Source organism: Heterodontus francisci, chromosome 6 (genome assembly GCF_036365525.1).
Source record: "Heterodontus francisci isolate sHetFra1 chromosome 6, sHetFra1.hap1, whole genome shotgun sequence".
In the NCBI taxonomy this organism is placed as follows: Eukaryota; Metazoa; Chordata; class Chondrichthyes; order Heterodontiformes; family Heterodontidae; genus Heterodontus; species Heterodontus francisci.
The window spans coordinates 4,338,545-4,356,305 of record NC_090376.1 but is presented as its reverse complement, the minus strand read 5'-3'; the positions used below and the strand labels follow the sequence as shown (position 1 = coordinate 4,356,305).

At 52.2% G+C, this 17,761-nt stretch overlaps 1 protein-coding gene across 2 annotated transcripts in view; it reads left to right on the top strand.

The window, feature by feature from the left end:
* The window catches only part of stim1b (stromal interaction molecule 1b), a 244,786-nt gene that overhangs the window by 102,205 nt on the left and 124,820 nt on the right, over positions 1–17,761 (top strand). For both annotated transcript variants that reach the window (XM_068032988.1, XM_068032987.1), the window contains exon 2: positions 5,094–5,224. In XM_068032988.1, the coding sequence (XP_067889089.1) occupies positions 5,094–5,224 (131 nt within the window). The remainder of the gene's footprint in view (positions 1–5,093; positions 5,225–17,761) is intronic.

Here is a 17,761-nt window from a genome sequence, read left to right as displayed (position 1 = left end):
TTTTTGGCCATCATAGACACGATGGGCCAAGTGGCCTCTTTCTGTTCCTCAGGCATTCTATGATTTCTATGATTATTTTGCAAAATTGGCACTAGGGCCTGGTGCTATTTGCTTGCTGGAAGTGTTCTTTTACAGAGATATAACACTGTTACATGGCATAAAACTGTGGGAGCACTATCAAAGACTGCAACCTTTAAAGAAAAGACCCACCACCTCAAGGCAACTCGGGACGGGCAATAAATTCGGTCCTTGCCAACGATGCTCATATCTCAAGAACAAATATGAAAAAAGCCTGGTACACGCACACCTCTCAGTATCTTATCTATTCCATTGGTGTGCTTTAGTATATGATCCCCTTGGATTGTTCCCTTAAGTTGCTTCCTCCACCTCGAAGGATATGGGCAGTAGATGCATGGGAACACCACCACCTGCAAGTTCCCCTCCAAGTCACACACCATCCTGACTTGGAATTATATCGCCGTTCCTTCACTGTCGCTGGGTCAAAATCCTGGAGCTCCCTTCCTAACAGCACTGTGGATGTACCTGCATCCCAAGAACTGCAACAGTTCAAGAAGGCAGCTCACCACCACTTTCTCAAGGGCAATTAGGGATGGGCAATGAATGCTGTTGTAGCCAGCGACGCCCACATCCCGTGAAAGGATTTTTAAAAGACTGCATTTGTTGACAATGCTACCGCTAGGGGGCGCTGTTGTGGCACATGCACAAATGCAGCATGTGCCGCTAAAATGTCTCAGACTGCGACTTTAGGCAGCTGCCAGGACTAAAGATAGCACTACTCAAATAATCACACGGAGGCAACCTAACGAACACATGTCAGCACACAATGGCGGAGTGAGAGAGCGAGCCGGGGCCGGGGAGCGAGGGTGGGGAGCGGAGCGGGCCTGGTAGGAGTGGAGCGGCCGGCGAGTGGGTGAGCGAACAGCCCGGTGGCGGGGGGGGTGTTTTTCTACATAAATTTGCAATGTCAAAAGACGCACCGGCCGGTCCCCACACCCGGCGACACCAAGGTCTTCGGCCGCTCGCTCCCCACGGCTCTCTACGGCCTCTCGCTTCCGGCCCCCTCTATCCAGCCGTTCTCTCCAGCTGCAAATCCCCCATCCAGCCGCTTTCTCCCCTACTTCTCAATTGTACTTCAGGCATTGCAGCTTTCTGGTCCCTGACTTTTGCATCCCTCTCTTCAGGAGCTTCTGAATTTAACTCCCTCCCACTACTCCCCCACACCCCCTCTCTACCTCCCCCACCTCCCCCTCACACCGCCTTCCCCCCCCACCCCTTCACAACCCCCTCCCTCTTCCCCCTCACAACCCCCTCCCCCCTCACAACCCCCTCCCCCCTCACAACCCCCTCCCTCTTCCCCCCCCTCACAACCCCTCCCTCACAACCTTCTCCCTCTTTCCCCCCCCACACAGCCCCCTCCCTCTTCTCCCCCCCCCCACAGCCCCCTCCCTCTTCCCCCTCACAACCCCCTCCCTCTTCCCCCTCACAACCCCCTCCCTCTTCCCCCTCACAACCCCCCCTCCCCTTCACAACCCCCTCCCTCTTCCCTCTCCTCCTCCCCCCCCAAGGACCACACCGCAGTTGAATATCTGAAGTGCAGTTGCAAAGTCGGGAAAATAACATCAAAAACCTCAACAATTCCAGGTTTAATTATTGAGAAATTTTATTACGTGCATTAAACATTCGAGGCACTGCTGTGCATGGATACATGAGTGTTTTGTTGCCAGCATTCCCGTGAGACAGACTGGCCGAGTCTCTGCTATGCAGAATTAAAGAGATTGTTCCTGGAGAGCCTTGTGGTGAATGAACGCGTGGCTCTCTATTCCACTACTGTATTGTCCATGTGAAGAAGGCAAAGTCACAAAGTCATGCTTTGAATCCACCCAGGACTACAGGTATCTCCGAGAAATACAACGTTCCTCGGACTACTGCTCTTGCCGCATCCTGAGATCCACACTCAGTGCTATGCGCCGCCACATGCACACACTGGACCTCTCTCTCCTTGAAGAAAGTCACAAGAGTCTGAGCTCAGTCTATTCTTGGTGAATGTTTCCCAAACGCATCCCAATGTGCGCTCCCACTTTATCCAGAAATGCAAGGTTCCTTTCTGTATGGTGACAAGCTCCGCAGCATGATCCAGTTGCCTTTGTTGCTTGAATGCTGACCTTAAGTCTCAAGGATTGTTTTCTCAAGGGCATGTTTTACGTGAAAAGAAATAAGGACAGAACATCAGTGTCAGAACTTCCCTCCTCCAATGAAATTACTGTTGAGCTTGATTTATGTTCTGCAGTAAAGGCATGTACTGATAACACCACCAATGAATCACTTAGTACCCAACTCAGCTGTAATGTCAGGATGATACTGTCTCTATCTCGTGATGGTTCAATGCTGCTCTCAGGGAAAACATGAATGATGTGAGGGTGCTGGAAAAAGAAGCACATTTCTTTTGGACTATGAACATAAAGCAGGCCATTTAGCCCAGCTGTTCCCTGCTAGTGGTTATGCTACTCGTGCACCTTCCCATCCGCTCCCATTTAACCCTGCCTACTACTATCAGCATCACCTTCCATTTCTTTCGCTCTTATCTACCTTTGTCTTCAAGCAACATTGATGATGGAGGACGGTGTGGCTGCACTCTCACCTCACCAGTTGTGTACTCAGCAAGAGCATTCACATTTGTGCTACCACTGGACACGGCATGCTTGTTTCTTTCAGTGCTCAGTCTCTTCTTTCTGAATGTTCCCCAAGTGCTTGACCGCTTTGGATGCCCTCTCTGCTTGACAGGCAGCAGCTGGCAATTGCGGAGTCTCACAAGGCTCTGCATGGTTGTTTCGAGAGCAGATGGGGAAACATGTGGCTGTGTATCCATGTGCACGGCTCTAATGGGTGCAGGAACAGAGCAACTTCCAACAGGGACTGGAGCACAGCCCCAGACAATGGAAAGGATTTTAGTGCAGTGCAGTGGACTGGAACACATGCAGTGCCCCAGACAATGAAAATGTTTTCAGAGCAGCTTACAACAGGGACTGGAGCACATGCAGTGCCCCAGACAATGGAAATATTTTCAGAGCAGCTTACAACAGGGACTGGAGCACATGCAGTGCCCCAGACAATGGAAATGTTTTCAGAGCAGCTTACAACAGGGACTGGAGCACATGCAGTGCCCCAGACAATGGAAATATTTTCAGAGCAGCTTACAACAGGGACTGGAGCACATGCAGTGCCCCAGACAATGGAAATATTTTCAGAGCAGCTTACAACAGGGGCTGGAGCACATGCAGTGCCCCAGACAATGGAAATATTTTCAGAGCAGCTTACAACAGGGACTGGAGCACATGCAGTGCCCCAGACAATGGAAATATTTTCAGAGCAGCTTACAACAGGGGCTGGAGCACATGCAGTGCCCCAGACAATGGAAATATTTTCAGAGCAGCTTACAACAGGGACTGGAGCACATGCAGTGCCCCAGACAATGGAAATGTTTTCAGAGCAGCTTACAACAGGGACTGGAGCACATGCAGTGCCCCAGACAATGGAAATATTTTCAGAGCAGCTTACAACAGGGACTGGAGCACATGCAGTGCCCCAGACAATGGAAATGTTTTCAGAGCAGCTTACAACAGGGACTGGAGCACATGCAGTGCCCCAGACAATGGAAATATTTTCAGAGCAACTTACAACAGCAGAGCAACTTACCTTGGAGCAATCTCCTCTTTCTAATAAAAATGAAGCAGACGGAAATCTCCAAAATGACTAAATAATTGCGATAAAATGCCCGACGAAACCTCTCCTCCTCCTACTTTCAGAAACTCGCGCCGAAGCTTTGACGCATGCGTGAATACACGTTGGCGTTGCATAAAGCGCATGCGCAGAGGCCGACCAGGCGCGTTGCCCGAAGAAGCAGATGTCACGTGACGACGTCATCGGCGCATGCGCTAACCAGTCCTGGCAAGCCGGAACGCAGCGCATGCACAGAGAGCAGGAGACCATCTGCGCATGTGCACACCGCGGCGCAGCCTGATGTCAGTGGCGAGCTGCGTTGTCAGGAATCACTTTGTTTTTAAAACAGCTGTAACCAGCAGTATTGGGCAACTAAACCAGCCAATGGTTTGAAGAGCAGAATCTAGAATTGTAATGTTGGGTGTTTTTCACACTTTGCCTCCCCACCTCTTTATCTCTCTTTCCTTGTTTTTAAGACCCTCTTCAAAACCTACCTTTTTGACCAAGCTTTTGGTCATCTGCACTAATATCTTCTTGTGTGACTTTGTGTGAAATTTCTGTTTGATTACTCTCCTGTGAAGCACCTTGGGACATTTTACTACGTTAAAGGTGCTATATAAATGCAAGTGTTGTCTAATTGAATACAATATGACCTTTTCACATGCACATTATTGAGTTGGTGCAATTCTACACACAATGCTGATTGAGGTCTAGAAACCGAAATGCAATGCTGTTGCACAGCTCAGTGTATGAGGCAGCGCGCAATGGCTGTTTCTGGTAGCACTGCGAGAGACACTGGAGGCTTACAATGTGACTGCAACCACCAGGCGAAGCTTTTGCACTCTCTCCCTGCATTGCACAGGTGACAGGACTGTGTTGACATCTCTCATTAAAAGGCTACATTATACAACCACAGAGCATTTGAAGCCTCTTAATTTGGTTCCTCACCCAACTGTATCATTCTATGTTACTGCCTAGCCTGCAGTGTAGTGCGTATCTGGTTTTAATACATCAAACCTGTAGCTGCCAGGGATTAGGTTGTGTAATGTCACCCTGCCCTTTATATACTTATTTCCAAAATTTTTGGTGCAGGAAAGAATTATTCCAGATGCTTTTTCAAATCAGACAGGACTGACATCTGTAGATGCTCGGGTATTGAGTCTGAGGGTATCTTAATGGATATAGAGATAAAGGAAATGTATGCAGGGCAAAACAATCTGTCCATAATGCAACATTGCGTGAGTACATTCCAGTGATGGGTGTTAATGTTGATGGGTTTAGTTGCATGGATTTTCTTCAGAAAGGACTGCAGTATTCAGGAGTGGTTCCCAATATAATTGTGTTCCTCCTTTCAGACCTCTGCAGGATTGACGAAGCCTCGTGCCACATCGAGGAGGAGGTGCTCCGCTTCGAGGCCATTATGAGTATTCACAAACAGATGGATGACGATGCCAATGGAAATGTTGATGTGGAGGAGAGTGATGAGGTCAGTAAGTTTGCAGTTGCATCTGTCAACACCCAAACATGAACAACTCAGATTCAACCCTAGCCCCCACCCCTCCCCCATACTGGACTGGCACTAAGGCAGCAAGACCTTGGCTTACCAATCCGCCTGCCAGTGGCAACAGTAGGTTATTGAAAACAAATGTGTTTCAGGGTTATTAGAAATGTACTATGGGAATAGTTTTTTTATTCTTTCATGGGATAGAATCATAGAAGGTTTAAGGCACAAAGAGGCTGCCTGGCCCGTCGTGTTTGTGCTGATCGACAAATGATCCACCTATTCTGATCCCACCTTTCAGCATTTGGTCCGTAGCCCTGCAGATTATGGCATTTGAGTTGCATATCCAGACTTCTTTTGAACAGGTTGAGGTTCTCTACCTCAACTACCCTTTCAGGCAGTGAGTTCCAGACCCCCACCACCCTCTGGGTGATTGATCAGATCTCCCCTCAGCCTTCTCTGTTCCAAGGAGAACAACCCCAGCCTATCCAATCTTTCTTCATAGCTGCATTTTTCCAGTCCTGGCAACATCCTCGTAACTCTCCTCTGTACCCTCTCTAGTGCAATTACATCCTTTCTGTAATGAGGTGACCAGAATTGCACACAGTACTCAAGTTGTGGCCTAACTAATGATTTATACAATTTCAGCATAACCTCCCTGCTCTTATATTCTATACCTCAGCTAATAAAGGAAAGGATTCCATATGCCTTCTTAACCACCTGTCCTGCTACCTTCAGGGATCTGTGGACATTCACTCCAAGTTCCCTTACTTCCTCTACACTTCTCAGTATTTTCCCATTAATCGTGTATTCCTTTGCCTTGTTTGACCTCCCCAAATGCATCACTCACATTTCTCCAGGTTGATTTCCATTTGCCATTTTTCTGCCCTTCTGACCAGACCATCAATATCTTGCTGCAGCCTACAGCTATCCTCCTCGCTATCTACCACACGGCCAATCTTGGTGTCATCTGCAAACATTTTGATCGTGACCCCTACATTTACACCCAAATCATTAATATAGACCACAAAAAGCAGGGGACCCAGTTCTAAACCCTGTGGAACGCCACTGGAAACTGCCCTCTAGTCCACTCCCCCTCCTTTCTTCTTTCCCTCCCTATCGCGTCTGAAAACCCTGTAACCAGGAACGTTGAGCTGCCATTCCTCTCCTCCTTAAGCTATGTTTCAGTAATAACTATGATGTCATACTGCCACGTGTCTATCTGTGCCCTCAGCTCATCTGCTTTATTTGCTATTCTCCTTGCATTAAAATAGATACCCTTGAGCACTGCCAAACTCTTTTTTTTGTTTTCTAACCCTTGTTTCCTCTGTCTTCCAGACTTATCCATTAATTTTCTGCCCTTCCATTTTCATTTCTGATTTTGTCCCAACTGTGTCTACCCTCAGGTCCCCATCCCCCTGCCAAACTAGTTCCGAAGAAGGGTCACTGACCCGAAAGGTTAACTCTGCTTCTCTTTCCACAGATGCTGCCAGACCTGCTGAGTGGTTCCAGCATTTCTTGTTTTTATTTCAGATTTCCAGCATCCGCAGTATTTTGCTTTTATTTTACTATTTTTGAGGTCCTGCTTGCTAATTTCTTACCTAGCTCCCTAAATTCTGACTGCAGGACTAGATCCTTCTTTCTACCTATGTCGTTGGTTCCGATGTGAACCACGACTGCTGGCTGTTCACCCTCCCCCTTCAGGATGCTCTGCAGGTGCTCAGAGACATTCTTGACCCTGGCACCAGGGAGGCAACACATCATCCTGGATACACGTCTGCGGCCACGGAAATGCCTGTCTATCCCCCTGACTATTGAGTCATCTATCACTATGGCTCTTCCAGTCTTCCCTGTACCCCTCTGTGCAGTTGAGCCACCCATGGTGCCATGAAGCATCACTTTCTTCAGTATTCGGAACTGAATACCTGTTGGAGAGTGAGGTGCACTCAGAGGTCTCCTGCACTACCTGCCTGATTCTTTTTGACTGCCTGTTGATCACCCATTCCCACTCTCCCTGCATACTCTTCAGTTGTGGGGTGACCACATCTATAAATGTGCTATCCAGGTAGCTCTCATCCTCCTGAATGCACCGCAGTGTCGCCAGCTACCACTCAAGCTCCAAAACCTGGAGCTCAAGCTGCTTCAATTGATGACACTTCCTGCACAAATGGTTCTTCAGGATACGGGAAGCATCCTGGAGCTCCCACGTAGCACAGGAGGTGCACTCTCAAGGTTGAAGCACCCCTGCCATTCCTTTATTTATTAGTTGACCCTTTGTTACTGCTAAAAAAAACGTTACCAATACTACAACACCTTGGAATTATTAATAAAACCTTACTAGTACTGATTATTCCTACTAAAAATCAACACCGTTCATTAGGTAAAATAAACCTTACTCAACAAAATATACTCACCAGCTACTCACTCGTTCTAAAGTTATACTTTTCTTGATTACACAGATATGTAGACCTTCCTACTGTTAATAGACTTTACCAATGCTAATAAAGTTTGCCAACTATAATAAACCTTACTTCTATGAGTAAACCTTACAAATACTGATAAATGCTAATAATACTTAACACAGCTTATGTATTAAGTTGTCCGAATTTAAGTGAATACACTCCCTGCTGGTGTCTCTCTCTCTCTCATTCTGTATTATAAATTATTAAATCTGCTTTAATTTTTAGTTTATATGCTACTGAATCGATTAAATCTTATTTTATATTTGATTGCTTTGGAATAAATTAAATTAAAAGCTTACCGGTATACTCACCCCGGCGGCTTTCTGTTTTCCTGCTCTCTCTCTCGACTGTGACGTCACTCTGATGTCATTTTTCGATTTTTTCCCTGGCTCTGCTCCCGCTGTGTTCTCTCTCTCTCTCTCTCTCTCTCTCTCTCTCTCTCTCTCTCTCTCTCTCTCTCTCTCTCTCTCTCTCTCTCTCTCTCTCACTCTCACTCTCACTCTCACTCTCACTCTCTCTCTCTCTCTCTCTGGTCTCGGACTCTGTCCTTTTGCCATGCTTTTTAAAGTTCTGCTCCCGCTGTGTCCTCTCTCTCCTCCCTCTCCCGCTCCCTCTCTCTATGATGTGAGCGTCACTGGCACGGCCAGCATTTGTTGCCCATCCCTAAACAATGAGTAAAATCGAAGCTCGTCATGGGCTTGTGCACAGCTCAGTCATGGCACCAACTCGGGCTATCCTGATGGCGATGAAGTTTGTGGACCAATTACCTCTTCTGTTTCAGCTATCACCACCCCCTCAGAAATTATACTCCTTCCTATGGTGTGGAGATTGACCTGGTGCTGTCCTTAACCCACTCCAGCCCTGACCTACACCTGATGGAGCCACGTGAGCTCCCAGAGGTGCATGTTATATTTGTGGGGGGAAAAAGATTTAGGAGATGATGCTACTGTTGTCTAACCTGCCTCCCTGGGGATTGGCTGTCCCTTTGTCAGTTATGAAAGGTTAATAATATGTGTTATTTTAAAAGTTCTTAAATGATTTAATCTGATCCTTTTTTTATTCGTTCATGGGTTGTGGGCGTCACTGGCTAGGCCAGCATTTATTGCCCATCCCTAATTGTCCTTGAGAAGGTGGTGGTGAGCTGCCTTCTTGAACCGCTGCAGTCCATGTGGGGTCGATACACCCACAGTGCTGTTAGGAAGGGAGTTCCAGGATTTTGACCAGTGACAGCGAAGGAACGGCGATATAGTTCCAAGTCAGGATGGTGTGTAGCTTGGAGGGGAACTTGCAGGTGGTGGTGTTCCCATACATCTGCTACCCTTGTCCTTCTAGATGGTAGAGGTCGCGGGTTTGGAAGGTGCTGTCTAATGAGCCTTGGTGAGGTGCTGCAGTGCATCTTGTAGATGGTGCATGCTGCTGCCACTGTGCGTTGGTGGTGGAGGGCGTGATTGTTGAAGGTGAGTGGGGTGCCAATCAAGGGGGCTGCTTTGTCCTGGATGGTGTCAAGCTTGCTGAGTGTTGTTGGAACTGCATTCATCCAGGCAAGTGGAGAGTATTCTATCACACTCCTCACTATGAACCAAAGAAAAGTAACGGCACAGAAAGTGGCCATTCAGCCCATCGTGTCTGTGCCTTGTAAATGGTGGACGGTTTTGGGGAGTCAGGAGGTGAGCTACTCGCCGTAGGATTTCTAGCCTCGTTCCTGCTCTTAGAGCCATGGTATTTATATGGCAACTCCAGTTCAGCCTCTGACCTCCTGTAGTAGCCACAGTACTGACGGGTCCAGTTGAGTTTCTGGTCAATGGTAACCACCAGGATGTTGATAGAGTGGGATTCAGTGATGGTAATGTCATTGAATGTCAAGTGGAGATAATTACATTCTCTCCTCTTCGACAAAAAGATTGCCTGGCACTGTGTGGCAACCCCACCACTCCCCCCCCCCCCCCCCCCCCACACCCATCCCCTACTCTTCCCCTACCCGTCACCCACTCTTCCCCGCCCGCATCCGTCCCCCCCTCTCCACCTCCACCCCGTCCCCCTCTCTTTTCCCCCCCGACCCCGTCCCCCTCTCTTTTCCCCCCCGACCCCGTCCCCCTCTCTTTTCCCCCCCCACCCCGTCCCCCTCTCTTTTCCCCCCCCACCCCGTCCCCCTCTCTTTTCCCCCCCCACCCCGTCCCCCTCTCTTTTCCCCCCCCACCCCGTCCCCCTCTCTTTTCCCCCCCCACCCCGTCCCCCTCTCTTTTCCCCCCCCACCCCGTCCCCCTCTCTTTTCCCCCCCCCCACCCGTCCCCTTCTCTTTTCCCCCCCACCCCGTCCCCCTCTCTTTCAACCCCACCCCGTCCCCCATTCTTTCAACCCCACCCCGTGCCCCTCTTCCCCCCCCCCACCCCGTCCCGCTCTCCCCCCCCCCTACCCCGTCCCCCTCTCTTCCCCCCCCCACCCCGTCCCCCTCTCTTTCCCCCCCCCACCCCGTCCCCCTCTCTTTACCCCCCCCACCCCGTCCCCCTCTCTTTACCCCCCCCACCCCGTCCCCCTCTCTTTACCCCCCCACCCCGTCCCCCTCTCTTTACCCCCCCCACCCCGTCCCCCTCTCTTTACCCCCCCACCCCGTCCCCCTCTCTTTACCCCCCCCACCCCGTCCCCCTCTCTTTCCCCCCCCCCCCCCACCCCGTCCCCCTCTCTCTCCCCCCCCCCCACCCAGCTCTCTTTCTCTCTGCCCCCCCCACAAGATCCCTCTCTCCCGCCACCCCGTCCCCCTCTCACTCCCCCCAACCCTGTCTCTCTGTCTTCCTCCCACCCCCACCCCATCGCTCTTTCTCCCCCACCCCTTCATTCTACCCCGACCCGTCCCACTTTCTCCCCCCCCCCCACAACGTCCCTCTCTCCCTCTCACTCCCCCCAACCCTGTCCCCATTTCTCCCCCCCCACCCCATCGCACTCTCTTTCTCCCCCACCCCTTCATTCTACCCCCCAACCTGTCCCTCTTTCTCTCCCCCCACCCTGTCCCCCTCTCTCCCCCCCCACCCTGGTACCCATTTCTCCCCCCACCCCGTCCCCCTCTCTCCCGCCCAGAACACTGACCCCCTATCTCCCCCACCACGCTGTCTCTCTCTCTTTCGATCCCCCCACCCAGTCTCTCTCCTCCCGCCACCACCCTGTCTCAATCTCTTTCTCCCCGACACCCATCTCTCTTTCTCCCCCCCACAACGTCCCCCTCTCACCCTCCACCCCGTACCCCTCTCACTCCCCCCAACCCTGTTCCCATCTCTTCCCCCCCCCCAACCCATCCCTCTTTGTTCCCCCCCCACCCCGTCCCCCTCTCTTCCTCCCCATCCCGTCCCCCTCTCTTCCTCCCCACCGTCCCCCTCTCTTCCTCCCCACCGTCCCCCTCTCTTCCTCCCCACCGTCCCCCTCTCTTCCTCCCCACCCCGTCCCCCTCTCTTCCTCCCCGGCCCCCACCCTGTCCTCCTCTCTTCTCCCCCACCCCCACCCCGACCCCCTCTCTTTCCCCCCCCGCCACCCCCCCACACCATCTCCCTCTTTTCCCCTCCCACTCCCCCACCCCTCCCCCTCTCTTCCCCCCCACCCCTCCCCTCTCTTCCCCCCCCACCCCTCCCCTCTCTTCCCCCCACCCCTCCCCTCTCTTCCCCCCACCCCTCCCCCTCTCTTCCCCCCCACCCCTCCCCCTCTCTTCCCCCCCACCCCTCCCCCTCTCTTCCCCCTACCCCTCCCCCTCTCTTCCCCCTACCCCTCCCCCTCTCTTCCCCCCCACCCCTCCCCCTATCTTCCCCCCTCACCCCTCCCCCTATCTTCCCCCCCACCCCTCCCCCTATCTTCCCCCCCCACCCCTCCCCCTATCTTCCCCCCCCACCCCTCCCCCTATCTTCCCCCCCCACCCCTCCCCCTATCTTCCCCCCCCCACCCCTCCCCCTATCTTCCCCCCCCCACCCCTCCCCCTATCTTCCCCCCCCCACCCCTCCCCCTATCTTCCCCCCCACCCCTCCCCCTATCTTCCCCCCCACCCCTCCCCCTATCTTCCCCCCCACCCCTCCCCCTATCTTCCCCCCCACCCCACCCCCTATCTTCCCCCCACCCCTCCCCCTATCTTCCCCCCCACCCCTCCCCCTATCTTCCCCCCCACCCCTCCCCCTGTCTTCCCCCCACCCCTCCCCCTGTCTTCCCCCCACCCCTCCCCGTCTTCCCCCCACCCCTCCCCCTCTCTTTCCCCCCACCCTGTCCCCCTTTCTCCCCACCCCTCCCCCTCTCTTTCCCCCGCTTCCCCTCTCTTTCCCCCCTCCCCCTCTCTTTCCCCCCCGCCCCGTCCCCCTCTCTTCCCCCCCGCCCCGTCCCCCTCTCTTTTCCCCCACCGCCCCGTCCCCCTCTCTTTTCCCCTCTCTTTCCCCCCCACCGCCCCGTCCCCCTCTCTTCCCCCCCCGCCCCGTCCCCCTCTCTTTCCCCCCCCCCCGTCCCCCTCTCTTTCCCCCCCCCCCGTCCCCCTCTCTTTCCCCCCCCCCCCCGTCCCCCTCTCTTTCCCCCCCCCGTCCCCCTCTCTTTCCCCCCCCCCCGTCCCCCTCTCTTTCCCCCCCCCCCGTCCCCCTCTCTTTTCCCCCCCCGTCCCCCTCTCTTTTCCCCCCCCGTCCCCCTCTCTTTTCCCCCCCCGTCCCCCTCTCTTTTCCCCCCCCCGTCCCCCTCTCTTTTCCCCCCCCGTCCCCCTCTCTTTTCCCCCCCGTCCCCCTCTCTTTTCCCCCCCCGTCCCCCTCTCTTTTCCCCCCCCGTCCCCCGCTCTTTTCCCCCCCCGTCCCCCTCTCTTTTCCCCCCCGTCCCCCTCTCTTTTCCCCCCCCGTCCCCCTCTCTTTTCCCCCCCCGTCCCCCTCTCTTTTCCCCCCCGTCCCCCTCTCTTTTCCCCCCCGTCCCCCTCTCTTTTCCCCCCCGTCCCCCTCTCTTTTCCCCCCCCCGTCCCCCTCTCTTTTCCCCCCCCGTCCCCCTCTCTTTTTCCCCCCCCCGTCCCCCTCTCTTTTCCCCCCCCGTCCCCCTCTCTTTCCCCCCCCCGTCCCCCTCTCTTTCCCCCCCCGTCCCCCTCTCTTTTCCCCCCCGCGTCCCCCTCTCTTTTCCCCCCCCGTCCCCCTCTCTTTTCCCCCCCGTCCCCCTCTCTTTTCCCCCCCCGTCCCCCTCTCTTTTCCCCCCCCGTCCCCCTCTCTTTTCTCCCCCGTCCCCCTCTCTTTTCCCCCCCCGTCCCCCTCTCTTTTCCCCCCCCGTCCCCCTCTCTTTTCCCCCCCCGTCCCCCTCTCTTTTCCCCCCCCGTCCCCCTCTCTTTTCCCCCCCCGTCCCCCTCTCTTTTCCCCCCCCGTCCCCCTCTCTTTTCCCCCCCCGTCCCCCTCTCTTTTCCCCCCCCGTCCCCCTCTCTTTTCCCCCCCCGTCCCCCTCTCTTTTCCCCCCCCGTCCCCCTCTCTTTTCCCCCCCCGTCCCCCTCTCTTTTCCCCCCCCGTCCCCCTCTCTTTTCCCCCCCCGTCCCCCTCTCTTTTCCCCCCCCGTCCCCCTCTCTTTTCCCCCCCCGTCCCCTCTCTTTTCCCCCCCCGTCCCCCTCTCTTTTCCCCCCCCGTCCCCCTCTCTTTTCCCCCCCCCGTCCCCCTCTCTTTCCCCCCCCCCGTCCCCCTCACTTTCCCCCCCCCCATCCCCCTCTCTTTTCCCCCCCCGCCCCGTCCCCCTCTCTTTTCCCCCCCCCGTCCCCCTCTCTTTTCCCCCCCCGTCCCCCTCTCTTTTCCCCCCCGTCCCCCTCTCTTTTCCCCCCCCCCCCGTCCCCCTCTCTTTTCCCCCCCCGTCCCCCTCTCTTTTCCCCCCCCGTCCCCCTCTCTTTTCCCCCCCCCCCCCTCTCTTTTCCCCCCCCGTCCCCTCTCTTTTCCCCCCCCGTCCCCCTCTCTTTTCCCCCCCGTCCCCTATCTTTCCCCCCCCGTCCCCCTCTCTTTTCCCCCCCCGTCCCCCTCTCTTTTCCCCCCCCGTCCCCCTCTCTTTTCCCCCCCCGTCCCCCTCTCTTTTCCCCCCCCGTCCCCCTCTCTTTTCCCCCCCGTCCCCCTCTCTTTTCCCCCCCCGTCCCCCTCTCTTTCCCCCCCCCCGTCCCCCTCACTTTCCCCCCCCCCATCCCCCTCTCTTTTCCCCCCCCGCCCCGTCCCCCTCTCTTTCCCCCCCGCCCCGTCCCCCTCTCTTTCCCTCCCCTGCCCCGTCCCCCTCTCTTTCCCTCCCACCCTGTCCCCCTCTCTCCCCTTCTTCTACCCCACCCCCGTCTTTGTCTTGCACTCTCTCTTCCTCCTCTCCCTCTCTGTGTCTCTTTCTCTGTCTCTGTCTCTCCCTGTTTCTGTCTCTGTTTTTCTTTCTCTTTCCAACTCTCTTTTATTGTCTCTATTTCATGGTCTCTCAGTCCCACATTATGTTTTTTTATCAGAAGCTATGGAACGGCAGTCTGGTAGTCACCCTGTGCTGTGTGCAGGGAGTGATTTTTGTCTTGGACAGCCTCTGCTGATTGCCTGAGTTACAGCAAACAACAGCTGCTGACAGGGTTTGATGATGTTGTAATTGTGATTCTGCAGAACTTTTCATGAGAGCTCAACAATGACATGGAGCCTTATGTAATATTACTTTTATCGTCCATTTACAAGCCTGGTTGCTGCTTGATGCCATTTTCAGGTGCAGAAATGATTGTAAAAGGACTTAATGTTACCAGGAGCTTAGCAAGAGGCAATGATCTAATCTCTCCTGCTTAGCAACCGTCCAGATCAAACTGTGAAGGTTTTGTGTGTTAGCCAGGCTTCTCATTGAAGTAAAGTTTAATCTTAGTCATAGAAATCAGAGAAAGTTTAAGGCACAGAAAGAGGTCGAAAAACAATCCAACTATTCTAATCCCACCTTCCAGCATTTGGTCCGTAGCCCTGCAGATTACGGCACTTGAGATGCATATCCAGATTTCTTTTGAATGAGTTGAGGGTCTCTGCCTCAACTACTCTTTCAGGCAGTGAGTTCCAGACCCTCCAACACCCTCTGGGTGAAAATGTTTTTCCTCATCTCCACTCTAATTTTTCTACCAATCACTTTAAATCTATAATAATAAAATAAAAACAAGAAATGCTGGAACCACTCAGCAGGTCTGGCAGCATCTGTGAAAAGAGAAGCAGAGTTCACGTTTCGGGTCAGTGACCCTTCTTCGGAACTGACAAATATTAGAAAAGTCACAGCTTATAAGCAAGTGAGGTGGGGGTTGGGCAAGAGATAACAAAGGAGGTCTAGATTGGACCAGGCCACATAGCTGACCAAAAGGTCACGGAGCAAAGGCAAACAATACGTTAATGGTGTGTTGAAAGACAAAGCATTAGTACAGATTAGGTGTTAATGCACTGAATATTGAACAGCAGCAAGTGCAAACCTGAAAAAAAACAGTGGGTAAGCAAACTGAACAAACTAAGATGAAATGAAATAAATGCAAAAAAAAAGATGGCAAAAAATGTAAAAAAGAATGTAAAAAAAAAAGGAAGAAAAAATAATTAAAAATGAAAGTAAAATGGGGGGCTGTCATGCTCTGAAATTATTGAACTCAATGTTCAGTCCGGCAGGCTGTAGTGTGCCTAATCGGTAAATGAGATGCTGTTCCTCGAGCTTGCGTTGATGTTCACTGGAACACTGCAGCAATCCCAGGACAGAGATGTGAGCATGAGAGCAGGGGGGAGTGTTGAAATGGCAAGCAACCGGAAGCTCAGGGTCCTACTTTAAATCTATGCCTCCTCGTCACTGACCTCTCTGCTAAGGTGAATAGAACCTTCACCTCCGCTTTATTCAGGCCCCTCAAAATGTTGTACATTTCAATCAGATCTTCCGTCAGCCTTGTCTGTTCCAAGGAGAACAACCCCAGCCTATACAATCTTTCCTCATAGCTGCATTTTTCCAGTCCTGGCACCATCCTCGTAAATCTCTGTACCCTCTCTAGTGTAATTACATCCTTTCTGTAATGAGGTGACCAGAACTGCACACGGTATAATCTCCCTGCTCTTGTATTCTATACCTCGGCTAATAAAGCAAAGGATTCCAATTTTTTAAAATTCATTCATGGGATGTAGGCGTCACTGGCCAGGCCAGCATTTATTGCCCATCTCTAATTGCCCTTGAGGAGCTGGTGGTGAGTTGCCTTCTTGAACCACTGCAGTCCACGTGGGGTAGGTACACCCACAGTGCTGTTAGGAAGGGATTTTGACCCAGCGACAGTGAAGGAACGGCGATATAGTTCCAAGTCAGGATGGCGTGTGACTTGGAGGGGCACTTGCAGGTGGTGGTGTTCCCATGTATTTGCTGCCCTTGTCCTTCTAGTTGGTAGAGGTCACGGATCTGGAAGGTGCTGTTTAAGGACCATATCTAAGGTCCATATGCCTTCTTAACCGCCTTATCTACCTGTCCTGCTACCTTCAGGGATCTGTGGACATTCACTCCAAGGCCCCTCACTTCCTCTACAATTCTCAGTATTTTCCCATAAATCATGTATTCCTTTGCCTTGTTTGACCTCCCCAAATGCATCACCTCACATTTCTTCAAGTTGAATTCCATTTGCCACTTTTCTGCCTATCTGACCAGACCATCAGTATCTTCCTGCAGCCTACAGCTATCCTCCTCACTATCTACCACACGACCAATCTTGGTGTTGTCTGCAAACCTCTTGATCATGCCCCCTACATTATATCCAAATCGTTAATGTAGACCACAAAAAGCAGGGCACCCAGTACTGAGCCCTGCGGAATGCCACTGGAAACAGCCCTCCAGTTGCTAAAACATCAGTCAACAATTACCCTTTGTTTCATGCCACTGAGCCAATTTTGTATCCACCTTGCTGCATTTCCCTGGATCCCATGGACTTTTATTTTTTTAACCAGTCTGCCATGTGGGACCTTGTCAAAAGCCTTTGCTAAAATCCATGTAGACCACATCAACTGCACTACCCTCATCTATCTTCCTTGTTACTTCTTCAAAAAATTCCATCAAGTTGGTTAAGCAAGATTTTCCCTGAACAAATCCATGCTGACTATCCTTGATTAACCTGTGCCTTTCTAAGTGACAGTTTATCCTGTCTCTCAGAATAGATTCCAATAATTTGCCCACTACTGAGGTTAGACTGACTGGCCTGTAATTATTCGGTCTACCTTTCGTTCCCCTTTTAAACAGAGGTACAATGTTAGCAGTTCTTCAATCCTCCGCCACCACACCTGTATCCAGTGAGGACTGGAAAATGATGATCAGACCTTCTGCTATTTCCTCTCTTGCTTCTTTTAAAGCCTAGGATACATTTCATCTGGCCCTGGTGATTTATCAACTTTCAAGGATGCTAATCCCATTAATACTTCCTCTCTCCTTATGTTTATCACATCCAATACTTCACACTCTGCCTCCTTAGCTACAGTATCTGCATCATCCTCTTTTGTGAAGACAGAGACAAAGTATTCATTAAGAACCATACCAATATCTTCTGCTCCTACACATAGGTTACCGTTCTGGTTTTTTACGGTCCCTACTCTCTCCTTAGTTAACCTCTTACTCTTAATGTATTGATAAAACATCTTTGGGTTCACCTTGATTTTGCTTGTCAATATTCTTTCATGCCCCTCTCTTTGCTTTCCTAATTTCCTTTTTTGATTTCACCCCTCCACTTTCTATATTTTCTGTAGTATTGAGTTCTCGGTGTCGGACGAAAGCTTTCCTTTTCTGTCTTAACTAACCCTGCAAGCTCCTTGACATCCATGGGGCTCTAGATTTGGCCGACTCACCCTTTTTCTTTGTGGGAACATGTTTACTCTGAACCCCTTGAATCTCCCCTTTGAATGCCTCCCACTGTTCTGACACTGATTTACCTTCAAGTAGCTGTTTCCAAGCCAGTTTCATTAAATCACTCCTCAGTTTAGTAAAAGTGGCCTTGCCCCAACTGAGAACTCTTAACTCCTGTTCTATCTCTGTCCTTTTCCATAATTATGTTAAAACTGACTGAATTATGATCACTACCACCAAAATACTCTCCCACTGCCTCTCCTTCCACCTG